The 20243-nt window shown below is 36.8% G+C and overlaps 1 protein-coding gene across 2 annotated transcripts in view; it reads right to left on the reverse strand.

Moving 5' to 3' along the window:
- The window catches only part of CACNA2D3 (calcium voltage-gated channel auxiliary subunit alpha2delta 3), a 491034-nt gene that overhangs the window by 26601 nt on the left and 444190 nt on the right, over positions 1–20243 (reverse strand). The window contains exons 30-33 of one of the 2 annotated variants that reach the window (XR_010373325.1): positions 16691–16753; positions 11519–11589; positions 3943–3988; positions 2389–2464 (exon numbers count right to left, since the gene is read on the reverse strand). Coding sequence is in view for 1 of the 2 variants with exons in the window: in XM_064453883.1 (XP_064309953.1) it covers positions 2389–2464; positions 11519–11589; positions 12554–12604; positions 16691–16753 (261 nt within the window). In the remaining variant the exon portion in view is untranslated. Of the gene's footprint in view, positions 1–2388; positions 2465–3942; positions 3989–11518; positions 11590–12553; positions 12605–16690; positions 16754–20243 lie in introns of both variants that reach the window. The other variant, XM_064453883.1, reaches the window with a different exon arrangement.

Raw genomic sequence — 20243 nt, forward strand, 5'->3', positions numbered from 1 at the left:
TTGCATAATTTTGTTTTCATAATAGCAAATGATTTAGTGTAAAATAATATATTTATTATTACTTATGAACAATACATATTTAATGTAAAATATACTAGTTATTACAAAACTATTTGAATAATTTACATTGATATAAATGCATTCTCATGAAATGTGATTTTACTAAGACAGCCTTTTCCACTCAAAGACTGTTCCTTCAAAAACTGCAGCAAAAACTGCAGGAGATTTTTTCTCTCTTTGTATCTAAACCATATCTGAGAACCAAAGTAATTGAGCTGTGTGACTCCATGGCACTGATACATTTACACAGAGTGGTTCTGTAAAGAGTTATCTAGGACTTGAATAAATTAAAACAAGAAAATGTGCTAAATAACAAAGAATCTGTGTATCTTTCTAGAAGCAATCCCTAATTTATCGTTTTAGTCCCACAGCCTAAAAAGCTATGATAGAGAAGAGTCCAGCCCTGACACCTGTTTGCCTCGATTTTGGCAGAGTTTTGTGATAGATCCTTTAGCACTCACACCGTCTTTGGTGCCGGTGCTTCACTTCAGTGCTGTTTAAAACATAAACTATTTAAAGAGTCTCAGTCTTGTCCCTGTATCTCTTCCTGTATTTGTAATACCATAATTCTCAAAAGGAAGGCTAAACATTTGTGAACAAACATATTGCTTATGTAGAAACTGTACTGAATACTGCTTAATAACCTGATCTATATGTACAAAACTGGTCATAAAAACAGGAAAAAAAACCACTTTTGAGGAATCTAGCCCTACCTGGTTTTAATGCAAGTTTTCTTTATACTTTCTCTGTAGTCATGGTTATTAGAAGTGACTGAATCAACAGGAAAATAATAAAATAACCAAAGTTCTGCCCATCTTTCCTGTTGAACATCACAAAAAAACTCACTTGAGGTTTAAAGGAGAGCTTGGCTATCTTTAAAAAAATAAAGAAAGAACATGCTCATCGTGTCTCAGTGTATCCCAGAACAGTTGCAGAGTTTTTTCTCTATAAATGCAGCCCAGAGAAAAATTGTAGTAGTGAAAATCTCTCGGATTAAAGCCCACTTGGAAGAGAGAAATATTTCAGCTCTACATGCTGGGTGCTTATGCAAACTGAGCCGAAGCCCCAAGCCTCGGGATGGTAGGTTGTTGTTAAGAGTTGTAATATATTTTAACTTTTTTCATGCAAACGTGATTCACAGCATGCCATTCTATTTCACTGATAATTTAAGTCTCATTTCACAGCCTGGTACTTATTATTATGTCAAGATAGTATTTTTTTCAGGTTCAGGCTTTAGCGGATAACAGATTGATAAGTGCAGTAAATCCAAATTTACAGGTATTTCAAAAACATAGAGCCACGTAAATATGTAAATGAAAACATCCCAAAATGCATGTGATTATGAAACCATAGAAGCTACGTATAGATATTTGAAAGTTACCAGAACTTTCATATTTACTGAACAGTTTAACTATGTCTAGGTTTATTTTTTCTCTCTAGATCCCTGTGCATTTAAAAATATTACCAGATAACTTTTCCAGACTGGTAAAATTGCTAGTGCTTTACTGCTCTCTTTTCATAAGAATTTTTCATGCTAATACTGTCATATATTTGTTGAAATGGTTCCTTTTTAATATGCAAAACCTATACTTTATCTAATACCTAATCAGTTCTGATAGATTATTATAGCAATCAGTAAAACATATACATAATTACAAAATACCCTTGGGGTTATTACCTAGATATACGATTTAGCAACAAGGAAGTGTTGCCTTGCAAGACCCAGCTTGACTCTAATCAGGCCTTGCAGTGGGACAGGGTTTGTCTGATTTGTCTGCAATCAGATGCAGATCTGAGTGCAAGACAAGGTTTAAATGCATTGCAATTCTACTTTATAAGACCTTTTCTTTAATTACTAAGGAAAAAAAAACAGTGGTAAAATCACTGACTTTTATGCCTTGCCAATGGATCAATGCTTTCATATAAAACACCACCCTTGATTTTTATTTTGAATTACATTTCTGTGTGTGTGTATGTGTTTACATACAGAAAAGGCATATGTGATTCTAGTCCCCCAAACAAAGCATAATCTACTGCCAAATTTACAAAGTCCTAAGAAGGAGGATTCATATAGTGCAAAGAACATTCTGACAGAACCTCAGAAATGGTGGCCCAGCATTAAAAATTGTTGTGTAAGTATTTGAACTTGAAAATGCTTAGCACTTTGTATTTGTTTATACTGAACCATTGGTTGTACGCACTAGGTTAAAGGCAAGAGCTGTAAGCATTCCACGTCAAAATAATGGGCTTACAATGGCCATGAGATATTTGCAACAATTTTCTTTGATGATTGCATGGAAAGGTGCTCAGAAAATTTACTATACTTACGTCCAGTAAGCTATGGGCACTGTCGCTACTCTCTTTGTTTGTTCTACACATGGCCTGGTAGTCATAAAGAGTAATTCTACAGAGAAGAACAGAAAACTGCTTGACTAAAAGAAGAAAACACAGTGGAATAAAAATTATGATATGGGACAGTCTGCCCACAAAGTAGACAGGAAAATAAAAATTGTAACAGCAGCAGGGAAGAGGGGTCATTAAAATACAGGTTACACAAAGGAGAATAAAGGTAAGAAACACTGTGAAAACTTTGTAAGGATTTTATCAGGCTACAGAACAAAGCAAAAGCGTAACTGGGAGAAACCAGGGAAGATACACATACAGTGTAACACACAATGATATAAACAATGCGAGGAGGAGGAGGAAAATACACATTCAACATGATGTTGAAACAATTGGTTCTGGACTGAGATCAGCACATTTAGCCCCAGAAAGTGAAAGAACCTATGCATTTGAGGGGCTTCTTACAACAGACCACTCCTGAACTCCAGTAAAGGCAAAAAGACACTTCTACAGTTCTCAGTGCACAACTAATTTGTAAAAACACGGTGTTGCTTCCAAAGAAAAGAGAGGTCAAATTTCAGTGTATTCACAGTATAGGTAATTGAAGCAGGTTGGGTTTACTTTTGCTTCTTTTCACGAGGGCAAAATATTCCATGTCAAGTTCCTGCTGTAATCAACATATTCTAGAAGCCTCCTCAGATGCATAGTAAACAGGGAAATTTCTTTCTGCTTGTGATTTTACTCATCATCGATACACTTCAGAGATCTAAATGTAAAATCCAGAACTCAGAGATAGTATATGGAAATGTGATTATTTCTCTAAATCTGTCTGTCCATAGAACAATTCATTAACTATATCCATCCACATAAAAAGCATTTAACATCTATAGCAGATGTAAAGAATCTTTAGCTGATAAGTTGCAACAAGCATAAATATATAGAAGTTACTAGTATTATTTGTACATATCCATTTGTCTTTTGCATCATCAGAGGGACAACGGAACACAATTGGACATAGATGGTTTATTATAGATGCATGAGATGGGACTTCAACATTTTGCAATGTGTGCCTTGCTTCTAAGTGAAGAGGAAAGGAGAGCACACAAATTCGGCTACAGAAAGGATGTCCCAGAAGCTGCCAAAAGTAGGTCATGAAATGCATTCAGCATCACCATGAGGCATTCTGCACTGCATGCCATGAAACCTTGCAACCTGTACCAATAAAATGTCATAATCCATTGTGGTAGAAAGTGTATATAATTTTTCTGATCTAATTTTGTGACAGCAACCATCACTAAAAGCTTCTTTATTATGCCTATATTTTATTTTTGGCTTACAGGCAAAATATCTAATATATCGGATCTCGCAGCTTCAACTAAACATTTAGTACATGGTCATACTGCTTACAATAGTAATTTTATCTTATATTCAGAATAGAAATGGCTAGGAAGCCATTGTTTTGTGGACTGGCAGAGAGAGGCACATGGTAGACAAACGCATAACTAGAGACCTAAACATGGGTGTAAGTTGAACACTGACCATATTTGGCAGAATCACGCCCACAGCCAGATCCGCGCACACAGATCTGCCAAGACAAACAGAGCAGTACATGGTGTAAGCTGTGCTGCCTGTGTGGCATGCAGTAATACACCACTTTCCCTAGCTTTTTTTTTTCCTTTATTTTTTTCCCCCCTTTAACCATAGTCAGAATCCAGCCCCTGTAAGGAAATCCCTACAGCTCAGCCTTTCCACTCTTGGTTGGCTTGACTGTTTTATTCCTCCAGATCCAAGGACTGTGTTGCATGTCCACTTGGACCTCCTAGTGATGGTGGCAAGTGATAAGCGCAGACAAGGGCAGCTTACAGATGTTAATGTGCTCTCTGCAGAGTAGTCAAGGAATTCTATATGGATGAAATGGTCCCATCCTGCTTCATTCAATACCTAGTGTTACAAGTAGAATAGCATTCAGTTTTGCCTTTATTATTTGTAAATGGGTTTTCAGTATAGTAAGTTTGGGGACTGTTTGGTGTTTGAAAGTGCAATCAGTTTCTCAACTTTCAATTTCATACACCAGAACTGCTTGGTCAGTCTGTGGACTTAATTATTCTGCTAAGAAGTGTTAATCAAATACTATCATAGTGTGTCATGTGGAACATCTGTCATAATTTGAACTTCACTTTAAATATTGAAAAAAGCCTTTCCCACCTCAATATTTGTACTTGTATTACATTTCCTATGTAATTATTACATTGTAATAGATAAAATAGTTTATTTAAATGCTCCAAGATAAAAAGTCATTAAAAGATTGAAATATGGACTCACACAAATAATCAGAAATACAATTAACATCGTGCCCTGACATGCTAGATTATATTTTTTGTAGAATGCCTTACTGTATCGTAGGGAGTATACAACAAGCTAAGGTTGTATTATAAGCAAGAGGAACAAAACGTTAAAATGTATGTAGTTAAAAAATAATTCATTTCACAGGGAAATACTAAACTTTAGAGTGACAGCAGAGGGGAAGAGTTATAATAAACAACCTCAAAATCATTGTGGAACGCTGGAAAATTTTTGTTTGGAAGTGCTTGAATATCATCTGTGGATGGTATTACAATCAGTTTAGTTTTAGTAAATATGTTTGAAGGCGTTTCTACTGTGAAGATTCTGGTTCAGGGACAAACTAGAATATCCACGTTAAAAAAAAAAAAAAAAAGAGAAAATACTTTGCAAGTCACATGGCAGGCATAAATTTCTTAACAAAAGCCTGAAATTAGTTCTGTTTTTTTGAACAATGTATTCCCGTCTCAGTAAATTTCAAAGTGGGCAGGTTCAACCCCTATCTGAAAGTTTCTAAAGATGATTCTAACAACTATAACACAGGCTGTGCAAGATATACCAGCAAAAGCATTATTGCCAAATGATCTAAAAGGACTTGATTCTTCCACACTAAAGACAAACAGGAATTTTGCAATACACTTCCAAGATCAGTGGATGAAGCCCATAACCACATTGAAATCTGAACACTGCAACCTAGTGAATAAATTCTGGACCGTCTGTCACTATGAATGGTATTAAAGGCCCATATAATGGTTCAAATTCAAATCCAGTTTTGTTTTATTTCTATTCTTGTAAATGTAATTGGAAGGTAAATGCTTCCAGCCTTACTCCTTATCAAGGCTACTATAGTATTTGTAGTCAAAACAGTGGCCTAAGCCACTGTGCTGCTTTTCTGTGTTCAGATGTCATTTCCAGAGTGTTATTTTATTGCTAATGTCTTTCTGAGATTTTAGAAAATAAGCTTGCTTCCCACTCAGACAGACTTAACTCACTGTTGCAGAAGAAAAGGCTTCCAGATTACCCTTTTTGAAGTGATTGTATTTCAGTTTTAAATAACTGTTTGCAGCTAACCATATCCTGTTCAACTGACTATAGTTAGTGAACATAATTGCCTGTTTCCCATGATCTAATTTTAAGTCCATCTAGATGCCCAAGTCCATGCTATTTATTACAGCATCTCACAGGAGAGCTTTGCTGTTGCTACGGATAATGTGCTTGAGAGTTTCTGACATCACCATGCTGTTAACTGCCCATACTTCCACACCTGGTCACTGAAGTCTACAGAGCAATTGTTTTCAACATCAGTCATAGGACAAACATGGACTATGTGCAACTATCTTTAACTAATGGAAAATAACTTACTAAAACCTAAACGTGCACCTCCATTGCATATAACTTCAGGGGCCAAATACATTTTAGTGAAAACCTTTTTATTGTCAATTTCCTGATAGTAAATTCCAGTCTTGTACTTTGCAATGTACTTACTATTGAGTACATATCTGGTTCAAGAAAATTAAACTTCTAGGACCTACCAGCAGCACAGGCTACATTAACAGAACTACTCTATTGCTTTCAGCTAGATTTTCAGCACACCTATGGATTTCTACTTGGTAGTGTAGAATACCATCGCTGACAATTATCACAGCTGAAAGATCTTCAATGCATAAAATTTCAAATGTTTTGTCACCTGTTCAACATTTGGGAGTTTTCATATAATGTGTAGGAGTAATAAGCTTCTTACCGTGGAAATAAATATCAAGTCCATTAAAAAAAAATATTTAAAAAAAACAGGAAGAAGTGCTCAAAAAAAAACAAGCATGGGAAGCCAATAATATAGGATGCCCTAATTATTGACACTATGCTTTACTTAGTAGTCTACATAAAAATTAATGATGACTACAGCTCACTTCTGGTTGTAAGATGTTAATTAACTCAGCCACAAGGTTCGCAGCCTGTCTGGCATTCTCACAAAGAGGGGAAGGAGGGACAGTGTTGAATGGTATGAAGAGTAAACTAGTTTCTAAAGTTAGAGGGGGTCCTTGTGGGGAGGTGTTAGGACACTGTAAGAAACCCTGTACTGTTGCTGCTCTGGCTCTCCCACCTTCATTGACAGACAAATTATTAGCGTCCAGAAGCTGTCAGACTAATACCTTTCACCACCAAGAAAATCAGTGAATAGCATAAAAATAAATTACAGAATTTTGACAAAACAAGCTTGTCTTCACATGTCTTTGCCCTTATTGTTCAGCTATTCCCAGATGCTAAGGTGCTCCAAAGCATAACATGTATAAAACCTACAACTCAACCTGTATTTCTAGCATACAGAATGACAACTCATTTAGATATCATGCATGCCTGGGTTTCTCCTCAAGTGGGTAAAACAATTCCCATATACTAATACACTGCATTAAATTAGTGGTAATATTTACAGAGATACAAAGTCTAACTATGCTCAAACAGTTTTAAGACATTAATCTTAGATGTCACATGGACAAAATATGAGCAGAAAACATACCACACAGCAGTGTGGGAGCTTCAGAGCACAGGTACCAGATGCACATCTGGTAAATGGGGAAAAAAAATAAATAAAATCAGAACAGGGTTCTTCTTGTTGGTAAGCACAACAGGGAAGTGACAGATTTGGTTCTTTTATACCTACTTGTAAACCTGTACTAGACGGGCTGCTATATTGTTGCCTTTCTGACAGATGTTTCTTTGCCGAAAATGGAATGTCATTCTTCAGGGCAGTACAATTATATATTATTCATTTATAAATTGAAGCTTAAGGGTGCAGGCCTTATACACACTCTGCAGTGCACATGACAGCAAATATAGATGATGATTATTAGAAATAGTCTGCTCATTTTCCTACCTTGAATGTCTTCTGCCTGCCCATATAATAAAATGCCTATTCATCTACCTGACAATTTTTTGTGGTATTTATGCCATAAACATAGGGTTTATTTTGAGCTTACTTTTTCCTTTACTAGATAAATCATCCCTAAAGATAGGGAAAATTTCTTATAAGAACTGCTACATTGCAGAACTGCTACATCAAAGTTGCATTTGTCTAATACCAAATCCTCTAACTCCAATTTGAATTGTTCCTTCAGTCTATCACTGATCTTCTCCAAAATACACATCTACATTCAGAAACACTGCCAAATTAATAGAAGGTCAAATCAACAACTGTAAAAATATGTGTCTGTTTAACACCTCACCAAAAATTCAATAACATCTTATTAAAATGAATGCTTAAATAAGAAAGAGTGACCTAAACTAAACAGAAAGATGTGCTTCATTTGGAGGCTGTGCTGCCTCAGTGGAAATTCGTCTCCTGTTGGTGAGCGACTAGTTACTGTTTTCATGATTTGGCTTTAAATATGTTCTGCTCTTTGCAAGTAGCTTAGTAGAGAGTTCTGAATTTTTATATTATCTTATAACCTGGAGGCAAAACATTTGTTAGGTTTTGCTTATAAAGCAAAGCAAGATGGAGAGATGAAAGTCTGCCTCCATGTGCATGCATTCGGAGAACACAGGTGAAGGATTTAGACTGTATGGTGCCATAAGGGCACAGACAGTATGCATTATTCACTGAGAATCATGTAAGTAAAGATAAAGGAACAGAGCAAGAAAAACTGAGAAACAAGAGAAGCTCTCAAAGCAACAAGAACTTATTACAGTGAGCCTTAGGATCTGGAAGAGCTGGAGTTCAGGGGTGCACCATTTCAGTCATATATCCTGACAACATGATGAAATAAATAACAAAGCATAGATTTTTCTTCAGAGGCCAAGAGGATGCCCAGTGGAAACAGAAGTGTTAAGAGGAAGTGATGCTGCTTCCTTATTTGTCTTAAAGAATTGCTCAGTTTTCCTTCTACTGGAAAGGGTGAACGTGTTTTGAAGTCAAGAGACACTTAATTTTCTCTTACAGATTTATTAAGTTCATTTCTTTGGGGATCTCATTGCTCCAATAGCCCTTAATTTTTCTGATGTTAATGTGGGTTTTTTTAGATTTTAATCCTTTGAGCAGTTGAATCTATGTTTTCCACTGTTTTAATGTAAACAAAGTGCTGAGGAAATTATAAAAAAACCTTTTTTCTAAGTTATGTGAAGCAGATACTTTTCCATAAGCACATCCTAATTTATTTAATAATAAATTTAAATGATATTTAAATTATTTAACCATGTGCAATATTCAGGGTATAAGATAAACATCATTTTGCTAAATGAAATCATAGAACATGTCACGTTGCTGTGGAGGCACTGATATAATTTTTCTCCCTGAATATAAACCCCATAAACTAAGAAAATATACATACACACATATGTACACATTATTCAAAAGAAGTACTGAGTTTAAAGAAATTGAGGAGGGAAGGAGGTATTTAAGTTCACTTTAAAAAATAAACAGTGAACACAAAAATTGAATTTCATCCTGCTGCAGGTTGAAAAGAAATATAGTTAGCAGCAAACAACCCCCTTTTGTTTAACACTTTCAGCTCAATCATAAAAAGAACTTCTATATCCCTCCAAATTAGCGGTAGTTGAGAGAACGCACAAAGGGTTATTTCATTCCTTTTGTGGCTGGAAAGCCTGAAAGCTGGCATTAATCAGTGAGGTGGCAGCACATGTCTGCACTGCCACTCAGATTACTGGTACAAAAGGAAGAAAGGACTCCCATCCCCACAGTTACTGGGGATGTTAGTAAAGTCTTCTGCCATGAAGATCAGGCACTGTAGAATCTTCTACTTCTAAACTAAACACAAAAGGAGTAAGACCAGATCAAACAGGGCAAAGCTATATAATTCACCTGTTGGACAGTAAATGCCATATAAGAGGCAAATTGCAAGAAAGGATGGCTCTGGATATTATCAGAATAAAAAGCTAAAGAACAGAGCTTGCTCTCTGATTTTATCTCTATGGTAAGAGCAGCAATGATAAGTATAATGCATGCAATATCTAGATTGTTGTGCTTTCAGGGAAATGGTACTGGGAATAGATTTTGCCACTGCATTATTCAGTGCTTTTCTTCTTTACTTCTTATTATTTATATTAATTCATATAAATTAAATTTTGGAAAAGCAAAACACAACCCCACCCAAACAACTTAGTAATCTTAAAAATATAGTAAATGTGCCTGACTCTTTTTCATGAGAACGAGCAAAGATTTTTTCTTCATATTGCTGGAGTTAAAGGCCTCATGTAGCACAGCTCAAAGACAGTTTTGGTTTTTATTTTTTTTGTTGCTGCACAGAGCTATCTGCTGTACAGCAAGAAAAGCAGGTGGCTCATTTAGTGCAATTACACCACTTTGATTCTCTTCCATTTTCAGTTGATTGGCAATGGCCAGTTTATTGTGTTTAAATAATTGGCTCATTGTGTTTACATTTTCTTTAGTGTGCAGCTCAGTTGCACTGAGCTAGTGGCTTTATTATCTGTAACTCCCTTGAAGCTCAAGACCAGCAAAACTATAAGCCAATGATCCATGCCAAATTGGTGCCCACTGCAGTTTAGATGGGCTACTTGAGCCATGCAGTCTTTGTTTTCTCTATGGTGGTGCCTACTACCACCAATTCTTCAGTTCATATTCTGTTCAAAATGCTTTGCTAGGCAGGACAAGACAAATTGGGACAAATTAAAGCATTATCCCTTGATTTTGATTGTATGTTTTTGTCTGCATTAAATAAAATGCTTCATCTCTTGTATAAAAAGATCTTTTCATTTTAGAACCCAGTCTATAAATATGTATTACTTTACTTCCTTTTACAGCATATGCTAAGAATGTACTGCTAAACACAAAAAGGTTGCCACCCTTAGAAAACTAGGATTTGGGATGATTCAGGGAGTGATTGATCTTTCCATTTCAGGTCAGTCATTTACTGGGAGTGGAATAATGCACAGAGGCAGCACAGAAAGCTTTCTGCCTTTAAGAGAGCTGGTTTACCAAGGAAGCACACAAACCATCTGTTTGAGAGCCTCTGTATGTATCCTCACATGTAATAATTAAATTCAGTGGCTCATGGGATCAGTGATGTGTCTTTTTCTTTATACCACAAATACACAGGAGAATAACAGGGAAAAGTGTGAAATGGCCAGCATTTTTCTCATGCTGTAAGAGGACAAAAAGGTAAGGGACAGTTCTTAGACCATGTGAAAACCATGAAGACTCCAGTGTTGAGTTACAAGTTAAAGGGAAAAGTTCTTTCTTACTTCCCCAGGATGCATAATTAATTTCAAAGGACAACGTAAAATCACTATTAGTTCTTACTGTCATCATGATAGTAAGATCAGGTCAATAGTCACAACAATGTTCAAAGGTGAGTTAGCATGTGATGAAAATGAATTACTGGCAGAACACTCCCTGTAGTTGTAGGGCATTTTGAACTGCCTATACTTTGAGCAATCTCCAACTTTTTACAGGTTAAAACGTTTAAAGTTGCATCAATTATTTGCTTTAGAGCCATTTAAAACTGCTCAATAGTAGATTTGGCCCAGTCCCTTTTCCACTTGAGGATCGCGGGAACAGGAGAGGCACGCAGTTTTAGCATTGTAGTAAACTGTTCTATTAACAAGAAACTCACTGAAGGCGGTCTCCAATACTTTTAGCATTCAATGTGTATGGCACCAAGTTACACTCAGATCATATGGAAAAGAGGTATAAATGAGAATCCAGCCACACTGCCAATCTTGCCCTTATTATATGACTTCGGGTTTATTTCATTTTTTGTTAACAATATTTTCTTTAGAGAAAGAAAGTTGTGTTAATTCTTACCTCTTAAAGGAGCCCATTGTTAGTAACTTGTTCATCACAGCCCCTTCAACCTCCCCAAAAAAGTAACCAGTCTGTGAGGGGAAAATATAAGAAATTACCAGAAGTGTAGGTAAATGCAAAACAACACTGGATGCAATTTAAACTGGCATATTCTAGGATCTGACAAGAGTGGCTCTGACAGTTATATAGATAGGTTTTCAGGACTACTGCTACATAAAAACTGAAGAGGTCTTCACAGTCATGTCAAGTTATAGGGATTACGTTATTACCCCTGAGCAGATGTGAGAGCTTAAACAATATATTGAGGTACATTACATAACATCTAATATAAGAAATAAAAGCCATCTAAACCTAAAGCTTGTAAAGAAAACACACTAATCTGATCACAAACCCTTGTGATTAAAATGTTACTCAAAAAAGAGATAAACAGGTCGTGAGAGGATTTCATAAACAGTCATTAAAAAGCATTGTTTATAATTCCTGCATGACCTGTTTAAGGAGCTGGAACAGTCCATTTCATCAATCCTATAAATTTTAACTCCATTCAGAGTCATTTCATACTTAAAACCACTCAGCCTGATGAGTTACTCATTTTGTCCTTGTTCAGTAGATGCGGATTAATAAAAATAAATTTCTGTTCAGAAAACTAACATTCATGTTATGAATTTGGTATGTAATATGGAAGTGACTGTATCATCCGCAGCCATTCATATGACAGTGGAAAATCTTGCATGTACAGCATTTTTCTAGTTTGGGAAGACATTTTTTTAGAGCCTCAACTCCCAGAAGGATTGGGTATGCTCTCTGAATTGTTTAAAGGGAGAAATCCCACAATTTATGGGGGTAAAGGGCACTACACTCTCAAATTGCATGGATTCCATACGTTTTATATGAACTAAACCCCAATTCCATTACAAGGAACTTAGCTGACCTCAAGTATGCACCTGGGAGTTCACAGGCAGAAAAGTTACAGCCCTAGCCAAAAAAAGGCATTCCTCCACCTAAAAAGCAAGTATTGCTTTTTTTCTTTTTTACCTCAAGGGAAACTTGGAACATTTTCCAAAACATGCGGGTGTGTAAAGTCTCCTAGAAACAAGAGCAACATTTGTAGCTTATACAAGTAAAAGCACTAGCTTCAATAGTCCTAGCTGACTGACGAAGAAAGATTATCCAAACTATTGAACAGGCAGTCAGAGTCAAAAAGCCCAAACCATAAATGACTAGTATAGCCTTAGATACTGATAAACATGATTTATCAAGTTGTGCTTCAGTCTTATAAAGACATTTCAGTGACAGTTCTCTCTACAAAAGCTCCATTTGTAAATGCTAATTCTTCCCCAAAGCAGTAACACCCAGATCATAATTATTTTTAACACATTATGATTTAGTTGCAATTCAGATGAAGAATTATACTGGCCCCGAACAAGATTCTTAGAGCAGTTCATGTCATTTTTGGAAAGTCCATAGAAAAACAGTGCTGAAGCAACCCCAGATAGGTGAGTAACTGATAATGCATCATCCCGCTTCCCTACCCTTTCTCTATCCACAATAGAGTGTATACATATGTACACATATAAAAATAAACATATACTATTGTAATTATCATAATCTTACTATTATAATCTTAAACTATCATAATCTTACTATATCATTATATAAACAGAGCCAACTTTACTGTCCATCTTAGGCCTAGATCCATCATAACAAAAAAAACTAGGTCACAACATATCTCCAGCCTAGTTCTGGTCCAACAGTTGCCTACACTATATTCTTCACAGGATTATGTATCATGTAACATACCAAAGGAAAAATCTCTTCCTAATCATATATATTGGCTGTAGCCAACTATCAACTATCAAATCAGTTACACAGGTCACAATCAAGTACCTGTGAATAACAACAACAGGGGGAATAACGATGTGAAAATGTTTTAAATGTGTCAAGATTATTCTGCAATGAGTATTTTTCTTAGGTCATTGCTAAACTAAGTAGAAAATACAGGTTTGATAAATACAAGGGGAAGAAACCCAGACAGCTTCTTCAACATAATGCAGTTAATATTTAAGCAATGTTACATTTCTAGTTCATGTTATTCTTTGGGTGCATCCTAGAATTATATTCAGAACATGCTTGACATTCTAAAGGGATGGAAGCAATAAATTTCATAAAGTAAAACAAAATCAATTCCAGTTCTCAGTTTTGCATATAAAAAGACATATCATGAAGAATTACTATTGCATAACAGTACAGCTTGCTTAACAGTTAATGGTCTAGTACACAATTGAAGGATAATAGTTACAGAAAAAATGTATTTCCCTTGTTCATTATGTGCTAATAGACTTTTCAAAGTCTCCACCAAAATGGAGCCAGGGAGAGAGTGATCACAAGGAAACATGCAATTACTTTTTTGCTATCCAAAGGTGAAAAACATCTGTATTTTTTATTTTCAGAAGTGTCAGATTTAAGGTTGCAATAACTAAAGCTTTTAATTTAAAAGCAAAATGCTCAGTTTGGCTTCTGCTTTGCCATTCACTTCAAGTGCCATCCTCCCCAGTCAGTCTTCCAAGTACCCAGAGCTCTTTCTGATAGCTGTTTCTCAGTAGCCAACCTAGTCATAACAAATTTGATTCACCTGAGGGCTAAGTAGGAGTGTGGATATTCCTATCCACAATCCCAACACAGAAAAGAAATTCAGCTTCAGACACATTTGGCATAATTGTGGCACCATCCTAGCAATTTTCAGGCAGAAGTTAATGAGAATTGTGATGGTTCCTTCATAAGGTTGGCAGGATTGAGCTACTATACATTCATTTTTCAATAATTTTCCATGAAAACAAGGCAAATTGTTTTGAATGATCTTCTCGTTAATCATGATCCTTCTTCTCTCTGTTGTGAAGCTGAGTACTTAGTTTTAATCCTTCAGTGACTGTAATCCACTTCAGAAAACAAGCTCCTCAGCTAACAGCTCTGTAAGATTCAATTATCTCAAGTTTGAATGTAAAAGCTCTGTGTCCCCAGCATCCTCCCTCCCTTCCCAACCTTTCCATGTGGCAAAAATGCCACAGAGAATCTTTTTTTCTTGAGGTAAAAATGTCTCACAGGAGACAGACACTTCTGCAGCAAAAAAGCCCTTTAAGAGATCTTTTATGAGTTTGATAGCAGACCCTGACCCAATGGGAGACAGAAACTGAGCTCCTGTGAGAAACAAATTACATTCTTTGTTGAATGGAGTTTTTAAATTTTATGTTACTAATTCCCTAACATTTTAAGATAGTGGCCTATTTAAAAAACAGTTTTATATGAATGCGTGTCATGGTTTTGGTGGAGTGGACTAGACCATGGACACTACTGCGCAGGTTATCCGTGAATGTGAAACATGCGCTGCAATCAAGCAAGCCTGGAGGTTAAAGCCTCTGTGGTATGGGGGATGATGGCTGAAATATAAACGTGGGGAGTCCTGGCAAATTGACTATATCACACTCCCACAATCCTGCCAAGGCAAGCGCCATGTGCTTACAATGGTGGAAGGAACCACTGACTGGAAACATATCCCATGCCCCATGCCACCACCTAGAACACCATCCTGGGCCTTAAAAAACAAGTCTTATGGTGACATGGCACCCCAGAGAGAATTAAGTCAGATAATGAGACTTATTTCCAAAACAACCTCATAGACACCTGGTCCAAAGAGCATGGCATTGAGTGGGTGTATCACATCCCCTATCACGCACCAGTCTCTGGGAAAATCTAATGATACAATGGACTGTTAAAGAATACACTGAGAGCAATGGGGCGTGGAACATTTAAACACTGGAATACACATTTAGCAAAAGCCACATGGTTAGCACCAGGGGATCTGCCAAGCGAGCTGGCCCTGCCCAATCAGAACCCTTACGTACTGTGGAAGGGGATAGAGTCCCTGTAGTGCACACAAAAAATATGCTGGGGAAAACAGTCTGGGTTATTCCTGTCTTGGGCAAAGGCAAAACCATTTGTAGAATTGCTTTTGCTTGAGGACCTGGGTGTACTTGGTGGGTGATGCGGGAGGGTGGAGGAGTCCAATGTGTACCTCAAGGGGATTTGATATTGGGTGAAAATAGCCAGTGAACTGAAAGGTATGATGTTAATTGCTATATAATGTTGTATGTCATCACTTCTGTGGTTGCTATATGCCATATCAATGGTATCACAGTAGGAATCTTCAAAATTAATGAAGAATGAACTTTGATTAAACAGACTAAAGTGCAGCGGTGATGGAACAAGGACTGACTTCAGCATGCAACAATCCAATGCCACACACACCATCTCTCCTGCCCTGAAAGACTGTTACAATAGATGGAGCCCAAAGTCATGAACTGAATAAACTCAGTGGAGATTTTATGGACATTTGTGGATATTTGACAGTCATTTTACAGGGGTGCTCCATAGAGTAAGTGAATGATATGTGTGTATTATGTCAAAGGATGGGAAGGGGGGTTGTGATTAATGAGGTTGTACTGGATAGTGTAGGACCCGAGCATGATGTAAATAGTATGGATTAAGGGGTAGATACTGTCATTGTTTTGGCTGGGATAGAGTTAATTTTCTTCACTGTAGCTGGTATAGTGCTGTGTTTTGGATTTAGTATGAGAATAAAGTTGATAACACACTGATGTTTTAGTTGTTGCTAGTTAATGCTCACAACTAGTCAAGGACTTTCCCAGCTTCCCATGCTCTGCCAGGTGCACAAGAAGCCGGAAGGGGAATGGGCACAGCCAAGACAGCTGATTCAAACTGGCCAAAGGATATTCCATATCATATGACATCATCCTTAGTATATTAACGGAGGGAATTGGCTGGGGGAAGCAGTGATTGCAGCTTGGGGACTGTCATCATTGTTTGGTGACTGGTGAGCTGTTGCATCACTTATTTTTTTTTTCCCCTGGGTTTTGCCTCTCTCTCACTGTTTCCCTATTATTATTATTATTATTACTACTACTACTATTACTATTTTACTTTAATTATTAAGCTGTTCTTATCTCAACCATGAGTTTTCTTACTTTTGCTGTTCCAATTCTTTCCCCCATCCCACTGGGGTGGGATGAGTGAGCAAGCGGCTGTGTGGTGCTTAGTTGCTGACTGGGGCTAAATCACAACAATGTGTTGCATGTTGAATAAAAATCTTTCACTTACCTGTCTATAGTCTTCAGAGACTAAAATAAATCCATTGTTATCTATTAGGTAACAGTTGATTGCCTGAAAAATAATAAAATGCAATTTTAATTTTTTATTTTAGGATACAGCAGTAAGTTAATTACTTTATTCTAATTCCAAGTGACTTCTAAGTGGGTAAAGCCTTCAGGTTTTGTAATGGCTTACATAACTTCTAAGTGAATGTAGTCTCAAGTTATGGGATGTTATCCGATTTAATTTTTATGCAGTTGTTTCATGCAAAACAAAACAAAGATGTGTACAGAAAGGAAGGATATAAGATAAGTATAAACAAACCTAAAAAGAACAAAGTCAGTGTTTTTATAATCCATTCTTAAAAGTTTTCCTTATAACTAAGTTTGGAAAGGCATAGAACTTTGTTGCTCCTGACGGCTTCTCCTCTTTTTGGAGAAAAACATCAGCACAATGTCATTACCTTAATGATGTATTAATGAAAACACAGTATCAGCCTGGAGGACCAACAGGGGACTAGGTAATATTTTTTAATTTGTTCATTGGGGGATGGGACCAGAAACTTCCGTAAAAAAAGGCCCCACAGGTCTCCTAAAGCCTTTCAAATTGTGTTTTTAATTGGGAACTGGATTTAGAAGTAGGACTGTTAGCTTTTCGTAGGTCAGATATATAAACTGTATAAAACAAGGTAAACCCAAACCAGTGCTTTCCTCCATACATGCATGCACTATTTTAACCTCAAGTGTATTACTTGCTACAGGCAAAATTTTAATTACTGCGTTTCAGAGTTTAAACATAAGGTTCAACTCAAACCTTGATATAACTCAGTTTCTCTTCAATATTACCACATACCTCAGCATTAAATCTTTAACGTATTTCTATTGTTGGCCTAAATCGGCAAACATCTTATCATTGTTTCTTGAATTTTCTGTGATATTTGTGTAAAAAAAAAAAGGTAGGATGGCTTCCTATATAGGAATTATCATGGTTTTGCTTTTAATTCTAGACCTTTCCTGCTGCAAATGAGCTGCACAAAGACAAATTAAAATATGCTTTCTGCTACACTCTACACACCCAGCAAAATCTCTCTGCTGTTTTAGAATGGAAAGCAGTTCCATACAGTAGTAGTTGTGAAATGCAGTCTGATTTTTCAAGAGATGCTTAGATGTGTCTGATTCTCATTCTGGCTACATATTAGTACTGTTCTGTGGGGGTGAAGAAGAGGAGAGATTTGCAGAAATTCTGGCTTGAAGTTTAGTTTTTTAAAAAAGCAAAGAAGCCCAAATCAGGCAAAAGTTTGGAATGAATGTCATCCCCCAACACAAATGCAGGATATTCGTTCTAATAGGGGAACCTAAGCTACAGACACTCCCGGTGAGAGTAAACCTGTCAAAAAGAAAGTTGAAACAACTAACTTCCAACCTTTGATCTGCTAGAAAGCCAAAAATTGGCAAATGCAATGTGAAAAACTGATGATACTAGCAAAGAATGGAGTAGAGCTAACTTATTCAGAAAAGACAGCTACTCAACCTCAATGGCGTGCAAAGGGTGGAATTTCAGAAGTAGACTGTGACACCAGAATACTGGTCTCCCCAAAGTCACTCATAAACCTCCCACTAACTTTACTGGGAGAGGAGCTCATTCAACAAAAAGCTGTTCTGAGGATACATATTTGCAGTCCTCATGCATGAAAAATTAATCTAAAGATAGTGCTTTAGAAACAATATTCCTCCACAGTACAGAAAATAAATAAAAGTAGTTATGCTGGACAAGAAAGAGTGTGGCTTAATTTTGTAGTTTATGGATTATATGCAGTTGGGAAAACACTGGCTCATTTCAATAAGTAGTGGCCATGTCTCAAATCTCCAAGCCATAGTCATTCACTACCATTGTTCAGAATCTAAAAAGATACTAATATTTTAGCATTATTATTGGAGAAAGGCATAACACAATAAGTGTTATCTATATCTTTTTGGAGGAATGTGAAAATAAGAGGGTTTCTATTTCAATTTATTTTAGAAACATTAACAAGGGAAAAATATTCATTCAGGACCATTCATTCACCTGCTTGCCAGCAAGATAAATAACTTTTAATATTCAGCACTTCATTAAAGAAAGAGTTTGTAACTTAAATTTAGCACTGACAAAGGACAATGGGGTGCATTCACTTGTCCAATACATTAACAAATCTCAAACAGAAGATTTCAGATACAAGATTAATGCATGGGTGTCGTGGTTCAGCCTCAGCTGGCAACTGAACACCACACAGCCGCTTGCTCACCCCCCCCACCCCTGTGGGATGGGGAAGAGAATCGGACGAGCAAATGAACTTGTGGGTTGAGATAAGCACAGTTTAATGATTACAATAAAATGATAATGAGAAATGATTATGATAATAATGACAACAATGTTAATATAATAAAAGGGAAAAGGAAGGGAAAGGGAAAACAGGAAAAAACCACGGAAACACAAACGACACAACCGCTCACCACCCGCCGACCGACGCTGCCCGTCCCCGAGCCGCGATTGCTCCCTCCCTCCCCCGGCCAGCCCCTCCCAGGTAGCATACTGGGCATGACGTTACATGATATGGAATATCCCTTTGGTCAGTTTGAATCGGCTCTCTTACCTGTGCCCCCTCCCCTCCCAGCTTCTTGTGCACCCAGCAGAGCATGGGAGGCTAGACATGTCCTTGACTAGTATCAGCGCTGCCCAGCAACAGCCTAAACATCTGTGTGTTATCTCAACAGTTTTTGTTTTTTTTCCATGCTAATTTCAAAGCACAGCACTATACCAGCTAGAGTGAAGAAAATTAACTCGATCCCAGCTAAAACCATGACAATGGGATAATAGCATTTGCATAGACTAGAGCTGTGTGAAAGAGATATAATTCACATGTTTCACAGGTATTGGAAGTGAACTATGCACAAGTTGCCCAAAGGTTCAAGTTCAGTGAACTTCAGATTTCAAGGGGAATGTTCCATAGGTGGAGACTCCATGAGTTTGTAAAACAGACTAGGCATGAAGCCCAGAATAAACACAGCAAGAAAGTTGATGGAGGTCTGAGGACGCATTTGAATTACAGTAACTTTGATCAAGTCCACGTCCTTTATGTATTTTTCACAGCTCCAATATACAGTAACGGAATGTAATATGGGTTAAGAAACCAAAAGCAAAAAATAAAGAAAACAGAACATTAAAATAGAATTAGGAAACATGAAGAAATGAGCAAATTCAAAGGTGTCAAACAGAAAAAAAAAAACAACCCCCAAAAAAGGAAAAAAGGATTTCTAATTAATTGGATGTCTGTATTGTAGAATCTAAAGTATCACACAAACTCATCAACTAAATCTCCATATGACTATTGTGCCACTCTATTTGCATTAATGTCTTAATACTTTTAAATGCTTTAATTTATACCATAACTGTTCAGTGGATACTTTCTTCCCATTGAGAAAAGACAGCTGTGAAAGTGAACAAACTCAATGGAGGAGCTGTGGTATTTGATTGAGTCCTACCAACAGTATATCTTGTCCTTAAAAAGAAGTTTGGGATCTCTAAA

Source organism: Phalacrocorax carbo, chromosome 6 (assembly GCF_963921805.1).
Source record: "Phalacrocorax carbo chromosome 6, bPhaCar2.1, whole genome shotgun sequence".
Classification (NCBI taxonomy): Eukaryota; Metazoa; Chordata; class Aves; order Suliformes; family Phalacrocoracidae; genus Phalacrocorax; species Phalacrocorax carbo.